The sequence below is a fragment of the Calidris pugnax genome, unplaced genomic scaffold (genome assembly GCF_001431845.1).
Source record: "Calidris pugnax isolate Ruff unplaced genomic scaffold, ASM143184v1 scaffold219, whole genome shotgun sequence".
In the NCBI taxonomy this organism is placed as follows: Eukaryota; Metazoa; Chordata; class Aves; order Charadriiformes; family Scolopacidae; genus Calidris; species Calidris pugnax.
In genome coordinates this window covers 4811073-4832716 of record NW_015094507.1, presented here as the reverse complement: position 1 = coordinate 4832716, position 21644 = coordinate 4811073, and the positions used below count along the sequence as shown (strand labels likewise).

Genomic DNA, 21644 nt, shown 5'->3' with positions numbered 1-21644 from the left:
TTATCACATTACTACCAGAGTCATACCCAAGACTGACTATATTGTCTCTGAAATCCTGTTTAAAAGACCAAAATCCACTATTCAGCTTCAACACTTAGTTCTTACTCACAGGCTGCACTATTGGATGAGTTAGTAGTGGGTTGGCAGCTACAAACGCGAGCTGTTTTATCTGAAATAAAATGGAGGATATTGAACTCTGCATGGCATAAATAACATTCAAAATGATGGCCACTTGGCAATAAAACTCTTGCTTCTTATAAATATTACCACCGACACTTAAGCAAAATTAACTTACAGGTCATCAGGACAATTGTTTGGAGTTTCCAGCCTTCCTCCTGACCGCACATGGTGCAAAACTTCTGTATTGGAGAAACCTGGGTATGGTTGTTGACCCAAAGTTAATGTTTCCCACACTAAGACTCCAAAAGCCCTAAGAAAAAACCAAAAAATAAATTAATTATCATAGTCATCATCAACAGTAAAAATGTCTCTAACCTAAGAATATAACTCAGTCAGAAAAATTAGGAGTAAGAAGTTTTAATTTATTGTGAAACAATTCATATGTCCATAAGACAGACTCTGGAACAGATAAAATAAATGTGTAGAACTGGCACACTTTCCCAGACTCATGGAGGTGCTGCTTAGATGGCATTGAGTGCCCACAGCTTCCCTGGGCAACATTCTCAACGCTGAGCATGTCTTCACTTAAACAAGTCTTTAGAAATCTCTAGAGGTGTCTTTCAAAATCGAGAGAGAGAAGTTCTCCTAAGCACCACTCACAAAGCAATCAGCACCTCACTTGATTTGGCACAGAGCACTGCAGGACTTGCTTAGATAAATGTAAGAGTGTGCAAGAGTCAAATGGGTGGGCAGCAGGGGCTGAGGACTTGGACAGGATGAGTACCTATGGCTACCAAAATCTAAACTTGTGAATCTCAGGCTTAATGGATACGGCTTGGGTTGGTTTTTTGTCAATGCCTCCTGACAGTGGGTCTCTACATCTTCACCTTAAACTCAAACCCACTCAAATACACACTTTAAGTAAGCCTCCACAGCAAAGTACTGTGACCTTCCCCTGCTGATGCTCAGAAATTTGGGCTTCAAAATAAAGAAGTCACCAGAAGAGGGTGAAACGGTGAGAGGAAAGTATTTGGCTGTAGGAAGGAAATGCCAATTAATCTAATGAAAACCGAAATGGAATGGCATGCAGACAGTCAATTCACTGCCCAATCAAGCAAAAACTGCATTGTGGGCCCAGTACGAAATTGTTTGATGGAGTGACACTAGTTCTTTCCAGCCAGAATCCAAAGTTAGAGCTCAAAGCATTAAGAAATAAATCCACACAGGTACTGTCATAGTGCCAAACTTTTCATTAGCTCATTAAATTATCGCTTAGGAAAAAATCTGCCTTAGCCTAAAAATTATTAGAGATGGCATTATGCAACCGTATCATTCCTCCTATGAACCCATATTTTCTTGCTATGAGATTTAGTTTGATTATTCCCACAGCTGAGTGGCTGCTATAACTCACCAGACATCCGAACGATTTGTAAAGACACCATCAATGAGGCTTTCAGGAGCCATCCATCTGACAGGGAGCAGGCCTTCTCCTCTTTTCCTGTAATAATCATTTTTATAGATATCTCTGGCAAGTCCAAAATCACCAATCTTTACTACTCGGGAGGAGCTCTCATATTTCTTCTCAGACACAAGGCAGTTGCGAGCAGCCAGGTCCCTGATTTGTAAGGCAGAATACAAGAGCATGCAGTTAGCATTGCAGAATAAGTCCTGGATGCAATGAGTCCTGGATTCAGATCCTAGATTAGCCCACCATTTTGTGAGAGAACTGTAGGTGACTTGCTGCAGAAAAGCATGACATCAAAATTCACTCCAGTGCTCCCACCTTCCCTGTTACAATGTGACATCTTTCCAGGCATTTTTTCCCAGGTAAGGTAATTAGTCTTAATATTGTGTGTAAACCTTGGAAGAATAAGGAAATGAGTACTGTACCTGTGTATAAAATGCATTTTCTCTAAATAGACACAGCCTTTGCAAATATCCAAACATATATCCAAGAGGTCAGTCACTGTCAGTAAGGGACTCTGGAACTACAAGAAGCAAAGACAGAAGTTAGCCATGTATTCCAGCTTTATGAACTCAGAATGACAACCTCCCTATGTGAAGACAGTATTTTTTCCTCATTTGAAATGTACAGGATCTTTTCAAAACATACAAAGCACAGGTGCAAAATCTCTGTATATCAATAGAGTGAATGCTAATTACTGGCAGGGTAAACTGCCAAATCACTGCACTGCAAAGCAGATGAAAACACAATTTTGGTCAATGGTCTAATGACATTCAATCTTCCTCACAGCAACTCCTAATGCAAGGTCAGCACTCAACATTAAAGTCCCAGGGTGTTAGGGAGAGCCAGGACAGACCTTGCAGGTACAGAAACAGCTGGACGTCAGCATGGCCTTCGAAGAAGGGAAAAACTGAGAAACTGTGGGTTGTCACAGGTTAAAAATACGAGTGTTGTGGTCTTCTTTACCCTACCTTTTGCTTTCTGGCTCCTCGTAAATAGCTAAGTAGATCCCCTCCTTCCATCAGCTCCAGTATAAGGTACTGAGGTTCATTTAACAGGCACACGCCAAGTAACTTCAGAATGTGAGGGTGATCAAATTTACTAAAGAGAAGGAAACGACTGTAAGATTACATATGAGAAATCCAGCTGGTTGATAGCTAATAAAATGCATAAAGCTGCAAGCAATGAATGAACAGTTTGGCCTTTACAATCCTGCCTCTACCAACAACATGATTTAGTAACTCGCAGCGCCTGGATTTGCTCAGTCATAGGGAGAGTTCAGGGACATCCTTTCAAAACACAGGCTTACACTGTGCTTTGATGGACACTCTAATGCATGCACCCATATTAAAAGCACACTTCATCATATTTCCAGTAAGCAAAGAAAGGTAGCCAAATGGCAATCTCATCTAGGAACAACGTGAATTGACACCTGTAGTTAAGAGTATCTATATTATTTTAATAGAATACTTTTACTACTGTATTCACAGTAGAACTGCTAATTCAGAGAAACGCACAGAGAAAGGTAAAAGCACAAAGTGCAACATATTATTTTCACAATCCAGAGGAGAACTGTTTCTCACAGTACGTGAGATACAAAATACATGCAAGGAATACTTGCAGATATGCTAGTTATTGCCTGTGTGTGTCCAAAAAAGATAGGGATTACCACAGAGCAATCAGCGCTCTCAGATCTAGCACTTCTCAAAGAATGAAAAATATTTATTGCCTCTGTCAGTGCCCATGTTTTTACAATCACATATCTTGTGTTATGAAATGCTTTTACCTCTCATTGCTGTGTGAAAGGATTTCCACCAGCAGTCAAAGAAACTTGACTCTATTGAGGAAACTGGCCGTGTCCAAAGTGCTGCTGTCAAATGCACCATTATAAACAAACAAACAAAACAGAAGGACATTTTCCCTCTAACGTCTTTCAGTTCACATGATCTTAGGTGTGGGCAAAAAGTCTTTAGCAAAAAGTGTGATTTTGAGCTTGACAGTTTCCCTAGACCTCCAGCACATACCTCTCATCCAGAGAAACTCTCAAGAACAAAAAGAGAGGAAGGAGCACCTGGCGCTTTCCTTGCAGCTCAGGCAGCCCTTTCTCCCCTGAGCTGTCATTCCTTACTTCCCAAGCGATGGGATACACCCAAGAATTTGCTGTATATGTATTTGTACACAAATGACTCACCAATAACCACTAGCAAATGACTGTTTGAAATACAGGTAACTCTATTTTCCCATTGCTGCACAGCAATAGTAGAAGAAACAAATAGCCCTTGCTTAACTGGGACAGTATGCATAACACTACAATCCAAATTTTAATAAGCATCCAAAAAGGCAAGGAAAATAAAAGTTGCATTTAAATATCTGGCATCAAAGTTTGTAAACAATCAGGTCCATTTATGTTCTCTTTCTGTACTTTGTTTCATTTATGAGAGCTTCCAGTCGAACATCAAAAAAAAATCATAGAATCATAGAATCATAGAATTGTTCAGGTTGGAAGAGACCCTTGGGATCATCGAGTCCAACCATCTACCCTACCCTACATAGTCCTCCCCTACACCATATCCCTCAGTACCGCATCTAAAATTATTAAACCCTCCATAAGGGAACTAAATCACTCTTTTTTTTCACATTAAAAAATGAAGGATTTAAAGCATATAAAACATACAAAATTTTTATTATTATTATTAAATGACTACTGGGAATATATAATATTTAAACTTTTATAATATCTTCATTTTTATGTCTCATTGTATCGGTGTATATATGGGCTCACATTAGTGTTTACATGGAAATGTAATAATTTCCAACTATATATTTTGGGTATTTCCAACCCCCCCATGGCAGGGGGGTTGGAACTAGATGCTCTTTAAGGTCCCTTCCAACCCAAACCATTCTATGATTCTATGATTTTTCCAGGATTTCTGGTTTGGGATTATTAGCTGGAAAAAGGAAGCAGAACTAGGGAATCTTAAGCCTTTAACTATGGGTACATATAATTTCCATACTACACAGAAAAAAGACCTTAATTGGGTTTATGACTGCCATGTAGCCTGAAGATAGATTGTAGAAAGTTTAAACACAACACTTATTCTTTGTTATGAATTTACAATTAAATGACATGGTTTCATTTTGATTTTCACAAGCCTCTTACCTTATCCAATGTACAGTGTGTGGAAAAAAGGTAGTCAAAGAAATGCAAGACACTTTTTAAAAAATATGTAAATACAAACAGAATGCTGTGAAAACCAATTTCAAATTTATTAACACTATGGTTTTTGTACAGGCTATAAAATACTTCATTTTTCAAAAGATGCTTCTAATTCTGCGTTCATGAAATAGAAGTCAGAGAAGTGCAGAAGTTTGTCTGAAAACTAAACCGTACTCTCAGCCTTATGTTCCCAGTGAAAAACTTCAGCTCAACTTCTACCTGTCTCTGTGGAGACTCTGGAAAACTGGATTTCTAGCTGACACACAGACCTTTCCACATGAAATTCTTGCGCTGGTGACAGATGCATGATTTTTTTAAGTTTACCTCAATAGAAGAGGTATGTGGCAGCCTCTAGTGGTAAGTATGCACATTTTAAAAATACAATTTCCACAGTAAATCGAAACTTCAAGGCATCGGCTTGTTTTGATAAGTTTATTATGATAAAATGGGATTTGCCAAATTGCCTTTAACAACTTACTTAGTTCTAGGGGAGCTGATACACTGAAATACGTCTGTCCAAACCCCAATAAATCCATGATATGAGCATAGTGAATCTGCAATCTGTATCTTAAATTTTGCTAGTCAGTTTTATAGCTTTATTTTCATAAGATTCATCATTAGTGATTTATTTTTTATTTTTAGCAAGAACAGGAAAACACACCAGAAATGATACAGCAGCTTGTTTAGAGAAAAGTGCTGCTTTCATTCCTGTCGAAGGCTACCACCCCCAAGTGACAATGGCTTTTAAAGGTGCTCAGTGGCAACGCTGTCCCTACCTCATTAAGTGTGCCTCCTTCAAGAATTCACTCTTCTCGTGGTCTGTCGCACCCTTCTTCAAAGTCTATTCAGCAGAAAGCAAAAGTGTAATAACACTTAGGTCATCACCACCATTATCGTGTAGTGCTTAAGCAAAAGCAATCACGCGTGGCATTAAATACACAGTATTTTCCAGCAATCATTAGAAGGAGATAGGCTAGCTTTACGTGACTTGCAAGAAATACTGCAAGCAAATACCAAAATCTGTCAACACCTGTTTCTGTGATATAACCTCTGAGCCAAATCTCTCTGTCCATCCCATTCTGTTGCAAGAGAAATGCACAGTTGTGATTACCTTGACTGCTACTTTGGATTCTCCACTTCCATCTGCCAGGATATCTACTGCAGTCCCTTCATACACCTCCCCAAATGCTCCACTTCCCAACAATTTGTGTAAGTTCAGTTTGTCCCGAGGAAAAGCTGGCAATGATTCAATCTCTGCTTGGGAAGGAAGAGTGCTACAAAACAACAATACTAGTCACTTGTTAATACTTTAAAATGTTTGAAATGTTATTAAAATTATTCTTCAAATGAATCTGGTACTATTTGTCTCATCAGGTACATGCAAGGGAACCTCACGTGAAGCCTGGGTGATTCGGAAGCTACTGGATAACACCAGGTCTTCCTTTCCCATGCACTTGTATTTCTTGGCAACGTGAGCGTGCAGGGTGGGCTTGGGGCAACCCAGGCCAAGGTACACTGTGGGGAGCCAACATGGCAGTGGGTACTTCAGAGCAAACCTGCCCTGCAGTGCAGATGCAGCCCTTAACTCCACCTTGAGGTGTCAGGGATGAGTGAACTGATGAAACCCAGCCCAGGGAAGCCCTCTTAGCTGTTTTTTTTCCTGAAAATACATTTGCTCCAAGGACATACCTTACAGCATAACAGGCATTGGCTAGTCCCACTGCCTCAGCTGCCCCCCTGAGTTGAGCTAATTCTTTATCTTCCTTGATAAACACTATCTGTCCAGGTAAGGCCTGTTTTCTGGATTTCCATCTTTGGTGCCATACTGGAACAGAAAAGCAGACTGTCAGATATTTCACTCTGAGAACATCCCAACATGCAAGGCTACAGGTTTTTGGCATTCTGTTCAACATGACCCCCCGGCAGTTCAAGTAAGCAAGGTATTTCCACCGTTTTCTCCCAAAACACAGACAACTGCTCCTTGAGCTGAGAAATCAGTCAAGCATCTATTTCTGTAGGTGGCAAGACCCCAGCCCAAAGAGCTGCTGCTATACCCCAGGGAAGGATGAATGACAGGGCAGGACCATCACATGTGGACAGCTACATCTCACAGTAACCTCTACATTCTTTCTTCAGGAACAAACCTTAAGAGGAAAAAAATGGGACCCATTGGTGAATAAATGCAGTACCCAACTTGAGAATTATAATGGACAAGTTTTATAAGGTTACACAGACATATCACTGATCCTTCCGCATTCCTGTGCTCTCTGTCCAGGGAATCAACAGCAAAAAATGCCTGAGGATGAAGTGAGCTGGTATTCTGTCCTCGATACTGAAAACATAACCAGCCGTCTCTAGGTGCTCAAAGAATGAGAACACACAAATTATTTCCAGCTCCCACCTTGGGGATCATTCAACATTTCCCTAAACCTGGAAGCCCATTATCTCCCACCATCTGAACTGCCTTTTACTGAGGCCTGGTGAACCAAGGATATGCAAAAACTCAGGCACATACCAAAACCAAGTAGCATGGCAACAGTCAAGCCCAGCACAACAACTCCAATCACAACAGCAAAGGCAATGATGGTGTCTGGGGAGATCACAGTATCTGTTAAACGGGAGGGGAAAATTGGTAAATGACTGTACATACAAAACATATCAATCTTATGGATCTGAGCAAACCTGAGAGAACCCTTGAGCTGCCTGCTGTGCAAAAGTCTTCCTCTGCACAAAGCTCTCTTGTAGGCTATACCTAGATGTCTACATTTGGTTGAACTAATCCTCCTCCTCCAGGCCTAGGCCATTCCTGCGGGGATGACCTCCTGTGTATACTGAAAGAGAAAACACCAAATTGTTTGACCACTCAAAGTGGGATATTCAAAAACGACCACAGAGTGTAGGTCTAATATTCTGGCTGAAGGCAAGAAGTAATTCTCACATCCTTACACAGCATGGGAGCTTGCCCTTATTTCAAGAATCATTCCATAACACAGACTGCAGGCCCACAGAGACAAATTGATATAAATGAGCAGAAGCAAATTCTTTAGAAATCAGCATAATCATTCTGAATAAAAAAAATTGATTAATGGTGTAAGAAAGTACAGACATACCTTCGCCCAAAATTATATCCTTGCTTGTGTCACTGTATTCTCCAAGTCCCAACCCATTTGCAGCTGCTGCTCTGAACTGGAAAGTTCCTTCTAAGTTCTTGGCCTTCCATGTGCAGATACTGGCACAGGAGCCATTGTAAACCACCTTCCACAAGGACGTCATTTTGCTGGTGGTGTCAGACTGCTTCCTGCAATGGGCACAGCAAAGTAGCACAGGTATGTCATTAATGCACTGAGGGCTGTTTATTGATTCCTCCCCTGTTCTTTGCTTCAGTTCCATGGCCTTCACAATATCTCTCTGCTGGCCCGAAAGCTCAATCTGGTCGTGGGGTTTTGGCTACAGAGCAGAAAATTGTACCATGCCATTTCAGCAATGCTAGGAATCACACATCTTTAGCTTGGCATTGGAAATGAAATGTTAGAATGTTTTAGACATAAAAAGCTCCAGCACTCTTTCACCTGTTTCAGTGCACACCTCACAGCCAAGATCTCAAAACACTCTTAGTTAGCTTTCAGAAAAAAAAAAATAAAATAATTATGTCCTATTAGAGGTTTTTGCTTTCCTGGGCCCAGAGTAATTCAGTGGCTGTTGTGCATCAGGTTTCACAAGCTAAACAGGAAGCAGGTCATTGGCAGTGAAGACACAATTCTGTAGCTAGCCAGTTTCCCATAGTATCTGCTGACTGCTGGGTATATTTCTTCCTTTCCACATTGGACTGAGATTGATGGCTCACAATAAATTCAGACCTGATTATTCACCAACCAAAAGAAGACCATGTATTTAAACTTGAAAGGCCATATCTGAAATATCATTTCGTGTCACACAGGACTGTAATATTTCATGTGAAATGACCTTCATGAACATGTCAATCACTCTCCCAACATACTTTAACGCAGAAAAAAGGTCAAACACTTCCAAACCAGAAAGACATGGGAAAACTATATGTTCATGTCCTTGGTGTGTACACATCCCTACCAGAGCTGTACGAAAAACAGGGATTATTTCAAAGGGCTATGCAAATATTTTCTAGTACACTATGCCACTAACCTAACATTTTTCTACCTGGTGTAAAAGGGTCAGGAGGCTCAAAGTGAAATTCAGTTTAAAACATTAATATGTGCACATTCAAACTGCAGGAGAAAAGCTTGTTTTATTAAACCTGAAAAAAAAACATCTCAGTGATGCATTATGATTCCAGAGATGAATAAGAAGCTGGAGCCCAGGGAACACAGCACCTAAAGCACAACTTTGACACAGACCAAGGGACTGTCCTTTCTTTACTCATCCACAGCAAGTCAGGTACAAACTGGCTGTTGGCATATCAAAATTATTGTGGTCTCATAGCATGCAGGTCAGTGCTGCTGTACACTCACAGAACTGTATGGAGGAAGCTTACAGCACCAGGAAAATATGTCTGGATGAAAACTTATATATGTAAACCATGCTTGGCTCCACAGCACTCTCAGTCTTGTAGCTTTCCTAAGCAAAGAGTTAACTGAGGAAAAAGAATTAATAGTAAAATATTACAATTGCTTCCCTCCATCACTCCCGGTTTAAAACAATGTCATAGGAATATCTCAGAAGATGGACCCTGTTTTAATTAATGCATTAATTAAACCTTAAACACTGTGCCCTAAACAGACCCCTCCAGAGTCATGGTGAAAAAAGGGAAGTTTCAAAGTCACCTGCCCACAGCAGTATACTCTGACCTGTCCATTAGCCCTTCCAATGCCCATGCAGGAATAAGTGTGAATTGACATTCTGTAGATGCCAAATGAGTATGACATGTATAGTCCAGGCAATCTGTATTTAATGACAGAGCACTTTAAAAAGTCTTGTCATCCCATGTTGATGGGAATACTTTATGATTTTTTTTTCTGGCAACTTTATATTGCCTTTCCATAAGTCCTCTGGACACTAAGATATTTCTACATATATTTTAGCCAAAAATACATACAAAATTTGTGATCTGAAAATCTTCTAATTCACTAACATATATCCAAATATATCCCTGCATTTCAGGGTTGGTCTGGAAATGCTTTTAGTGCATATTTTCTTCTAAGTTTTCCAAGAGTTTCTGGAAATAATGGATACTTAGTTTACTCAAGAAAGAGATCACATGAGAAAGGCCATTTGCATCATCGATATTTCACTCTTCCCATCAGAACCAAACAGAAAGCCCCTTCACACCTGGATTCATTCTGGGCTGCTCCCTATGGGAAGAGTGCCAGCACACATAGCTTACCTGCTTTCTAAGATGTAGTAGGTCAGGTTGCTTCCATTGTCATCAGCCTTTTCCCATTGTACAGAGTTTTTAGTGCCTTCTGCTCTTTTTGGAACTCCTGGCTTACTGGGAACACCAGCTTAGGCCAAACATGGGAAGAAACAGAACCCTTAAAATGTGTTTATAGAGAGACAAAGGGCTAACAGGCACAGAGAAAAATTTAGATGTGCACATGGGTCCACATACAAAAGGATGGAGGATCTACCTCAATAGTCCCCATGGAGAATGAATCTTTGACCTTCTCTTTTCGATGGACAAATTTTGACATTTTCGTTCCCATGCAGCCTTTCACAACCATTAGTTGTGAGTTCACACGCATATAGGCATTTCATTCCAGTTTCCCTCACTCTTTTCCGCTGCTCTACTTAGAAGTCACCCTCATTTCTTTTCCCCTATTACTTTTGCAGATATGGTACTGTGTTATTTATTTTTCAAACACACACGACTACTGGGTCTTAGTATAAATTTTACAAAATATTGTATTTGAATATTCATATCCTGAAAATAGCCTTAAAATCTTGTCATCCTACATTAAGTGCTTACCTGTAGTTTTAAAGCTTGTTGAAGAGGAAGTGCTTTTCACTCCTGTAGTATAAACTACTGTTACTCTTACAAAGTAGCTGGTTGAAGGAAGAGTTCCTGTGAGATTGCATGTGTAAACAAGATCTGCTGTGCAGGTAGTGATTGCAGGAGAAAACCAGCCACTTTTCGTTTGCCACTAGAAAAATAAAATATCATTATGGTCAACCTTCTTGCTCTGCTGAAAGTGTGTCACAGACTATTCCTGGGTGGATTAGCTACTTTGCCACCTTTTAATATCATAGGGGAGAGATTTCAGTCACAGGGCTTTGTCCTCTTGGAGACCAAGGACACAAAACCTAGTTTTTTTCTTTGTTTTCAGGAGACCTACAGATCTTGGCAGCCACAAAGGACAATAAATTAAGTGACCCCTTTGCAAAGCCAAAAGGAGCCTTCCCCTTGCTTATCTCTGTGCAGCTTGTATTTCTGGATCACTATGACATGCCCATGAGTTCAGCCCATGATGCAATTGAAAGGAAACAGTTCAGTGAGTGGAATTGTGCTATGACGTGTTTTAGTGCAGATGGAAAATGTCTAGCATAGGTCTAATGAATCCAATTATCTATATTAGGGAATCTAAGTGATCCAGTTTAGCACATGACATTTTCTGTGTCCAGTGGTCCAGATATTAAAATCTGAAGCTCCCATCCATGCTGCTGTCACTGCAATGCTTACTTCTATAGTCTGCAGTACCAGAGCCCTTTTTTCCTCTGGCATTTTCTCCTAACCTGTATCACAGGAAAATAAAATTCATATACTAGGTTTTAGCTGATATTTAATGATAAAAACCCTTTTCTACTCTTTCTTGTGCAGAGCAGACATAGGATTTGTAGCTACCAGCCAAGTTGCGGGAGGGTAGTGAGGAAGGAGGGAGGGGACTCTACTGAAACAGGAGACCCAGGAGGAATTCTGGCAGGGTCATCCAGGATGTCCTTTGGCACTATAGGGTATTAAATGCTGCAGCTGCATTCCCCCTTGTTCCTGGCAAACACTGCCTCCATCCTGGCCCTTCTGAGCCATTAAGACTGATGTCACCATGCTCAAATTAACCACTGAGACTCTTCATATACATCTTGCCACCATGGCCTGCTCACCAGGACAAAGTGGGTTAAATTTGTTCTGGTCTGGAAAAAAACGAAGGGATATTTTTACCTTACGCAGCTCAAACCAGAAGCCGGTTTCGTTGACGTGCAGAGGAGCTCTCCATTCTAGCTGGAAACTGGTATTTCTGGGAACTATGTTAACAGGTGCAGGTGGAGTCTCAAAAGTTTTTGCAATAACAGGAACACTTTCGGAAAACCAGTTCTCGTCAGGATGAAAAGCAAGAACCTAGTTAGAAAATGGATGAATTGTACTACTGTACCAGACCAGCTGAAAAGTAGCTTTAGCAACTTCAAGTGTTTGGAAGGCTACTTATTTTCAAACAAGACAATATTCAGGCAATATAGATATAGGTATAGAAACATTTTGAGCCTCACAGCTGCAATACTACACATCTTCAGGCTGGAAGTTCGTGGCCTAGAGTCCCCTTCATCAGAGACTCTTCTTAGTTTCTCGTTTAATCTTTCTACCAAAACTCATCTCTTTCTGGACCTGTCTGAAATGCCACAAGCTCTTACACAAGCATGCAGATGTCACATCACACACTGGGCAGTGTTTTAGAATCTCTATGGACATATCAGATACTTTTTGGTTTATTGGACTAAGAAAAAAGTGTGGGTTTTTTGCTGAATGAAAAGTTATTTATTAAAGGAAAAACAGCAGTTGGCAAAATGGCTGAGCCTGCTCTTGATATAACAGATAATGTTTCCCCTTTATGAAAGTTTCAGATATGTTGCCTTCCTGAGAAAACTCTGTCTTTTGGCCATGATCCATTTGCACCCACATAGCCATGTTTATTGCACTACCCCTTTTACAAGCTTTTCACTGTTTTCAAGCTTTTCACTGTTTTCACAAGCTGTTCACTGTTCCAGGAGTTCTCTTTTGAGAACAGAAATTACCCATCACTTCACCTTCTCTTAGCTTGTTGCCTGAAGTATCAGGGCAGTAGCAGCAGGATTGCAGCAGAAACTCCCATTTACTCTTGAGAATTGTGATGTGCTCACTAAGTAGAAAATATCTCACCTCTAAAGATTTAATCTGAACAACCTATGTAGGAATAAACTGCAATGTTTAATTTTCCTAAAGTCTAAAGGACTGAGAGAAGTCTGCCAAGTTTTGAAGTCGTATTTTCAAAATGCATATACAGCTTTAGAGACGAGCAGTCAAAGATTTGCAAGTTAGTGAACAAACAGGTAAAGGTGCTTGTAATTATACCTTGAATAAATGTTTTGTTCCAGATTGGAGCCCACTGACAGACCAGGCAAGCATCCCATTTGGAAATTCTCTTTTTCTCAAGGGTATGGCTGGGACAGGAGGTGAAAAATTGACAGAGATTTGATAGCGGATGGATTCTCGAGGTCCATTTGGCTTCAAGGGTTCACTCCAAGATATGTTGATGGTGGTGTCAGACAAAACCACTGTCTTAATGGAATCAACTGCCTCTGGTACTGAAATAGAAAGAAAAATTAATCTTGTTTTAGGTATAGATGTCACTAGAGGGTTTTTTTTATTTCATAGAATCATAGAATCATAGAATGGTTTAGGTTGGAAGGGACCTCAAAGATCATCTTGTTCCAACCCCCCTGCCATGGGCAGGGACACCTCCCACTAGAGCAGGTTGCTCAAGGCCACATCCAGCCTGGCCTTGAACACTTCCAGGGATGGGGCATCCACAACTTCCCCAGGCAACCTGTTCCAGTGCCTCACCACCCTCATAGTAAAAAATTTCTTCCTGATATATTTCTTCCTGATATCTAATCTTATTTGTTTGATTGCTTTTTAGAGAAGTCAAGAAATGTCACTGGGGAAAGAAAAAAATATTATAAGCATATGAATATGATCCGTTTACAAGACTGACACTCTACACATGTAAAAGTCATATTCTTGTATAGCCAGACAGCTGCAGGCAAATTCAAAATATTTTGAGGGACTTTTTAGTATCTCCTTGGCTATCCTATCATGCAAGCAAACAAACAACAACAAAAAAAAAAAAAAAAACCAAAAACAAAACCCAGATGCTGCCCTATACCTCTACATTTATAGTCATATCTCTGAATTCCTGCTCTCTGTTTCCTAATCAGGGTCTCAAATGTGATTTTAGTATGATGCTTGCGTGGCTATGGACTAGAAATAATACCCATGCACTATTCCAATTGGAAAGTCTTTTCTTGAACAGAAAATTCTGAAGGACAAAACCCCAAAATTCAGCGTTGTTTGCCATTTTACAATTGTCATTTACAATTTTGCTCAGAAATACATCATTTTGCTCAGCTGTGTAAGCAAGAAACTGGGTTGCTGGTCTGATGTCCATGCCAGCTACTTACTCACCAGTTGTTTTGAAGAAATCAACCCTTCCTTTGAAGTTTTAAGATCACAGACTTTGAAATGGCATATGACATGTCCCGACTCTACAGTAAAAATTCTTTTTTCCTATTGAACTTTCCAAATAGGTAAAAAGCTAACAAGTCATTCCACTGCCTTTGTTCCCAACATCTCAGAATGATGAGTACATATGCTATAATTTATGTCCTAGAAGAAAGGCTAGGTTATTTAAGTGAAGTGTGCAGAGGCTCAGCTAGTAAAGACAAATTTCTCATTTCACTAGCTGAAACATGTGTGGAGTAAGAGTGACACTCTGTGGCAAGAGCAGTGCATTAATTTTTCCAAGTTGTCTTCCTTTTCTTTCATTCCCTCTATCCTGCTATTTATTGGAAGGTACAGATTAATCCAGGCTTCTTTCATTTCATTACAGAATTGAGGGAAAGACAGAGGGAATTCACACAGCTTCAGAGGTGTGAAATAGTGTACACACTTCAAGAGGCTCTAGAAGCATCTGATTACAATTTAAACTAGCAGTTACATTCATGAAATTGAGAACTTAAGTGCCAGGACACATATAGATTCTGTTTACAGCTGGTTGGAAATACTTCAATAAATTGTGAAAAGCTCTGAATGCTGATACAAATGCGTATTAAAAATGCTCAGGATCTAGGGGGGCTGGTGTGGTTTTTTGATTTTTTGGTTGTTGGGGTTGTTTGCCTAGGACTTAATTTTGATCCTGACACTTTGGTTTGCCCCAACTAGATAAGCCCGTTCTGATTTTCAAGTTTCATTTTAACTTGAGACTGAAAAATTCCATTTCAGTGGAGCAACCAAGTCTCGCATTTCATATGTTACCTTTATGTTTTGCCACTGAAAGGGCGCACATTGCTGCAGGATGGCTCAGTTTACCACACAAAGAAGAAACGGTGTGAATTTTGGCCACATGCTAATAGTATTCAATCTTATTCAATCTGTGTGTCATACAAATTTTACAATACAAATCTGGATCCCCCTGCAAAGAATTGAAATCTGTTTATCATAGGCCAGCTTTTTCCTTATAAATGAAGTTCATCTTAAACAGAGGTTTTCTTAAGGGGAAAAACATCATGACTGCTCCCAGGACAAGAAACAAGTGTGTAAGAGGAGCCCAGTACAGGCCCAGCTCTCAATAATAAAGAACCATCTTGAGTAACAACTTCATAGAATTTAGATGCTCTTGATCACACTTTCTTTTCTTTTGTTTTGTTTCTCATTCTTTTTTTCACAAGCAACTTTGTACTCAAAAGAAAGCCTCTAAAATAAAATACACCTTCCACTTGCACTGCATCTTGTCTCTCATGGACAGCACCGTGTGCGGGTTTTTCCCATATGTAGCCTTGGCTTGTCATTTTGTGAAAGCTTCCTGTTTTTCCAGAAAGTAAGCTGTGCTCCTGTTACCTTTTCCTAGGCTGCAGCTACCTGGTCTCTTAGACACTGTTACAAGCTCTTGTCCTGTCCTGTTCCATTGCTTCAGCAGGTCACACCACATCACAGAGTACAGAGGTAGCTCCGCTTAAACACCATTACATATGGCTGCTGTGCCATCATATCTTGGCCTCTTGCCTTCACTCATACCCCTCTCAACCATTCACTCCCACTGAACTTTATTCTCTTCCTTCTGCCATAATTAGATAAGTTTACTGATGTATTTATTTATTTTTAGGTAATCCCTAACCAGTCCACTCTCTGCCCTAAATGACATGGTAAACATTCAAATTCAAAGCACTACTCCTAGCTTTCTCCTTCTAGTGTGAAAGGGACTGAGAAGGGAACATCAAAATTCTTGAAACCACCTGAAAATATGCTATTGGCATTCACGTCAAGAGAAGCAAAATTCAAGTGTTGCCTTTTCAGCCTGGTTCACAATAAATCAAATTTGCACTACCGTAAGCAACAGTAATTATGAGAATAATGTCAAGTCAATGTGAAAAATCTTCATGCTGAATGAATACATAACACACATACTTAAACATACATAACCACATATACATTCAAACACAACTTATTAAAAATGTGGTTCAAGGCAGAAACTGCCTGTTTAGTCACTTTCCACCATAGTTCATATTTCCTCAGGAAGCCAATGAGCAAAAGCATTAAGGAATACGTACATGTCTTATAAATCTGACAGAGTCGTAAAATCTGGCTGCCAAAACCTTGTGAAGATGTACACGGGTTGCATTTTAAGCAGAAAGTGTCTCTGCTTTCCTATTTGCAACCCAAAGTCACCCATAGATTCCTTTAACTGAGATGCAAATTCTGTTCAAAATAAGAATAAAATGTAAAACAAACCTCCATACAGAGTTGTGCCAATTGTCTCTTTTCCCATAGGCAGCACTTCCTGGTCTGAATAGTAGTTTTTTACTGCAACTTGTATGACATAACTTGAAAATGGCTGTAAGTTGTCTACAACGGCTACAGGACCCTGAAATTCCTGTAATTTGAAATCAGATAGTAAGCATGTATTCTTAGAAGACTCATACGTCACACCAATCATCTCTCAATTAAATGAGTGTTAAGAAATAGTAGAATAATGCTTTTATATTTTAATACACTTCTGTGTTTAAGCATGTTAAAATGAGAGTTTGAATAATAAGTCACTACAGAAAACACATACAAAAAACCAAGCTGAGGTGTAATTAGCGTGGCTACAACAGAACATTGTTCAGTGACTGATACTCAAATAGGAGATGACAAAGTCAAAAAAAAAAGTAACTTAAGAAAAAATTACTAGGGCAAGTACAGCTACCACAGAACACATAAAGGCAAGCCATATGGTTGCCGGACAGTCTCAAGAGTTATTTAAACAGATTAATATCAACCACAACTGCTCTTTTTACAAGTGGAAACTGAAGACTCGTTTCAACAGGATTTTAGCAAAGACATGTTAAGAAGTAGAGAAGTACTTGCACAAAGGAAAGATACAGAATCTACCATTTAACAATACCAAACAGAAAGGGGAATTGCTGTTGGAGATGTAGAAGTGGAAAAACTCCCTTATAGAAAGCTACAGAATGGTTTATAAAATGACTAGAAGCTATGTCACATCCCCTACTTATACATGATATCACGTGTATTTTTGTTCCAAAATAGCCATACCAATATTTGTTGATTTAAAGCAGATACATGGTAGCTTGAGTTCCTGTGGTTGTTAGTCATTTCTCTGAGAAATACCAGGTATGTCGGCGTAGGCTGTGATATGCCGGGGCATAGCTGCTGTGGTGTGACCGATGGCAAGCTCAACCTAAAACTGGTGTTTGTCATTTCAAGGATAGTAGGCTCCTCAATGTCTGGCAATAGAGTCAGGCATCTTTTATCTAGGAAAGACATTATAAAATTTTAAAAAATAATTAATTACTGCTGGACCAATCCAAATTTGCATGGGATTCCACCACCATTCCTATGAGAAAGCATAACCACAAACTAGTCTTTCTTCTTTCAGAAACAGAAAAAAATCCCACCTGAATGTATTTTGATTAGCTTCATGGACATAAAAAAAGCAGTCATCAAAGTAAAGTCTTGTTTATCTTTGATAAAATATAGATTTACTAAAGGTACAGACTTACTAAAGACTTTAGTTTCTTCTTTAAGTACCTAAATACCTTGGAAATACAGATCGTAGCTGCTGTGTGATCAAGAGCAGTACACACTGATGAGTCCAAACTTGCTTGTCACAGGAAAGGCAGATATGCAGAATACTGAGTACCTTTCTCTAGCAATTAAATATTATCTCTCTTTTCTTCCAAACAGCTTTTTCACTTGCCCAAAGTGCTGGTAAGAATAGACTGGGCACTGGTCAGAGCAGCTGCAGGCTGGAGTAACTCTACTGGCTGCTCAAAACTATGTGGAATTATTTTATTCCAAAGAAGTCCATGCTGTTAAAATATTTCCTTGTATATTTTTCAGATTTTTATGCAAAACTGAAGTTAAAGAATTATTTTGAATGTATTCATCATGTTAATAGATGTTTTAAACCTCTGCATTTACACAGATATTCCTTATAAGCACCATGAATCTTAACTTTCTATTAAAACCAATTTTTATTTCTTCCATTATTATTCTGCAATGGTTTGTTTAAAACATTAGGAGTTCTAATTGAAGCCTAGCTCTGCTATAATGTAAGCTGCGATTGCCTCTCAGGTACTTCTTTATAAATCACTTTAATAAGCTGAGTTTTTGGAAGGGCAGACTTTTTTTCAGCTTTGCACACTAGTGAACAAACCCAGAAATCTGTATCATAACAGGGATCATTATCAAATTCTTGCTACAAAGCTTTGTGGACATGTTTGGTCTTTTTCTGTGCATTAATGTCTACTATCTTTTCTAAATCTCCAGTTTGGCACAAATTTGAAATAGGTATGGTTTGGCACTAACATCCTGAGCCTTTGAAACACAGGCAATATTCATCATCATGATTTTCCATGTGATCCAACACAATCCCAGTCCTTATATTCATCCTTTTAACAATGTGCGTAGTGATTTTTTTCCCTCCAGAAGGTACCTGAACCCATAAAGCATAATTTACATACAAACACATAGCACAATCTGTAACTCAAATACACACTCTGAAATGTCTTACATTTACAAAACAATCCAAATCCCCTCTACCTGGATACAATTGCGCCGCAGAGCTGTAGGCTAATACTTTCAGGGGATGAATTTCTCTCTTCTGAAAAAAGTGACTTGTGCTTCCTTTATTTGCTAGCCAAATTTCAGTGTATTCCTTCGTTTCGACACTCCAGTACACAAATTTCTTATCTACGGTCAAGCTGCCAATTTTCTTACCTGTAGGAAAACATTGTAATGTTAAGCTTCAGAATAAACCCTGAGCAGACAATTTTGCAAGAGCAGACAGGTGCTTGTATTCACAGTGAGTCAATATGGGTGAATGGGTCACTGCATATCTTCAAAAACCTTCCCTGGAAATGGAATTTCCAATATTTTCCAATAGGTCTCATGAGACTGAGACACTGTTATTTCAATTTACAAGTGTAGATTTGAAGGTTTCTTATTATCCATAGTTATGAGAACTGCAATTCAATTAACAAATACCAGAAATAAAACATAAGAGTGAGAGTTGTCTATAGAAACTGTCATCATTTTTCGAAGACGAAAACCACAGTGCTCTGCCATCTCCCAGGAACAATTAAGACAATTCCTCTGGTAACAGAACAGCTTTACCAGCACTCCTCCAGGATTGAGCTGAAAACTGAACAACAAAGATTAAGTTCATTACAAGAAGCAAAACAGAGATCAGCTGTTATACAAGAGTCTACCTGCATGAAGTACTCTCCCCATATATTGAATTCTGCAAGGCCACTTTCAGGCATAACTTAAGGTGGTATTGTAGCTTTTCATGGCGATAAACTGTAATATGTGTATCTAATATGAAACCCTAGCAAAATAATGCATTAATACTATAAGAGGAATCTATTGACAAGTAGCATTTGAAGCTGTAGCATCTTCATTTGATTTACATGGTACATACTTGCATCAGTAAATGCCCTCACACTGCTCTTTTTCTTAGTTTGTATCAACAGAATACACAGCTGGAAACACAGAACACAAACATTTTGTCCATCTTGCCAATAGATGAACTGATCTTATAAAGTGCTTCTTGAATGCTATTTTGCTGAAATGAATGATGTTTGATGTAAAATACGATGTATTTGATGATGTAAAATGGGAAAACTCACAAACTATTTAGAGACATAACGGAGCATTCAGACCTTGAAAACTTGGTATTTTGGTAATTCTCCAGCAGTGGCAACCATCCACATCTGAGGCCCATATTTCATCTCTTCCTCTGGTAAAGAGCAGCTGGGGATTCTTGGGGTCAGACACATTTATACTCATAGGTCTTCCCAGCTCTGCTTCTGCCACGTTACAGGTGCAGTAATTCCTCATCTGTTCTTCTACTGATACGTATCCCAAAATGTGGTGCACGGTGTTATTCAGAATATCATAATAAAACATGCGGCTGCCATAATCAAGCTCTTCCATCCAGTACAAGCGGCTGTCAAATAAAATGCATTGCTTACAGTAGAAAAACTTCAGTCTGAGCAATCTACTTTAAATGCAGTCCTGTAAGTCACTACAGACACAATCCTCCCAAACATTTAAAACAAGGTAACAGCAGCATGCTTGCAGAGTGATTTCAGGTGTTTAAAGGATATTTTTGAATGGACGATCCCAACAACTGACTATTCTGAATAAAACGGCTATTGTAAAAAATTGTTGTCTGCTACTGACTTTCATTTGCATCACTTAAATAGAAGAACCTATCAGTATTTAGGTATTACTTGAAATCTTTACTCAAGCACAGGTATCTTTCCAAAATTAGGTACGTCCAAGCTCAACTAACAGTATAAAAGTAGAACTACATACAGAAATTTCTGAGATTTACACAATCCAAAAGATGCATATACTATAAAAAGTCCTTTTTGATCCTTAACAGTTGATGATTTCCTAAAAATCATGTTCAAAATAGGCTTTAAAAAGTTATCAGTAATATATGCATTACCTTAAGAAAGGATATGACAACAGAGATGATACAGTTGAATTACTTTTATCCAAGTGTATCTTCAAGGATTTTAGGATTTTTATCTTGAGCCCAAGATCAAGAACAAGTATTTGAGTTTCATTCCACGGTGTTTTCAGGGCAACAAAGAGATGTCTTGCAATCCAGTCAACCGTGATGGCTGTGGCGTTGCGAAGATATGCATCTTTGAAAAACTTAAGAAAAAATAAAAACATTACTAAAGTTGCTTGAGAGCAGGTTTTTCTCACCTCATGCTAGGATGTTATGAAATTTGATTTGCTTCTGAAATAATTTCTACTTGGCAAGTAGAAGTTAAAATATAGAGAGATACCATGGAACAAAGATTCCAATATTTTTATACAAATTAAAACTATCATTCCACAAATATTAATTGCTGCTTCCATGTTGTTTCCATATTCTTGAAATTGGAATGAAATCAAATTAAATTAAATTACATTTGATACAAAAAATAAATTTATTGTATTTAATAGTGTGAATTTTAAATTAAATGTGTGTTGAAATATCAACAAAGCAGATGTCAATAAAATCATGTATCTTTAATATGAAGACTTTACCAATGGCATACTTTGGCCTATTCTACTTGCTATTGATGACCAAAAAAACCCCAGAAGTCCAAATTTTAATATATTATACATAGTTTTATTGCACTGCTGGAAAGGAAACTTATCTAGCTAATCTCTTTCATATTACATCTCATACAAACTGACAGTCATTAAGAAAATTATGTCTTTCCAGTCCTGTTTTAACCACCACATTTTGCCATAAAATGTGCTTTGTTCATCATGCTGGTTTTTTCTGTTTCAAATATGCAATTTTGTCTTATTAAAAAATCTAATTAGTCCCAAAA

General features: G+C 38.8%; 1 protein-coding gene across 1 annotated transcript in view; it reads right to left on the bottom strand.

Annotated features, from left to right (window-relative positions):
- The window catches only part of ROS1 (ROS proto-oncogene 1, receptor tyrosine kinase), a 69067-nt gene that overhangs the window by 16294 nt on the left and 31129 nt on the right, over window positions 1–21644 (bottom strand). Inside the window, exons 25-42 of the mRNA XM_014964406.1 lie at window positions 20759–20970; window positions 19965–20251; window positions 18844–19020; window positions 17335–17552; window positions 16528–16669; window positions 13093–13325; window positions 11929–12105; window positions 10741–10915; window positions 10159–10276; window positions 7913–8100; window positions 7318–7410; window positions 6492–6627; window positions 5914–6076; window positions 5579–5643; window positions 2557–2686; window positions 2011–2108; window positions 1532–1735; window positions 296–430 (exon numbers count right to left, since the gene is read on the bottom strand). Of these exons, the coding sequence (XP_014819892.1) occupies window positions 296–430; window positions 1532–1735; window positions 2011–2108; window positions 2557–2686; window positions 5579–5643; window positions 5914–6076; window positions 6492–6627; window positions 7318–7410; window positions 7913–8100; window positions 10159–10276; window positions 10741–10915; window positions 11929–12105; window positions 13093–13325; window positions 16528–16669; window positions 17335–17552; window positions 18844–19020; window positions 19965–20251; window positions 20759–20970 (2951 nt within the window). The remainder of the gene's footprint in view (window positions 1–295; window positions 431–1531; window positions 1736–2010; window positions 2109–2556; window positions 2687–5578; window positions 5644–5913; window positions 6077–6491; window positions 6628–7317; window positions 7411–7912; window positions 8101–10158; window positions 10277–10740; window positions 10916–11928; window positions 12106–13092; window positions 13326–16527; window positions 16670–17334; window positions 17553–18843; window positions 19021–19964; window positions 20252–20758; window positions 20971–21644) is intronic.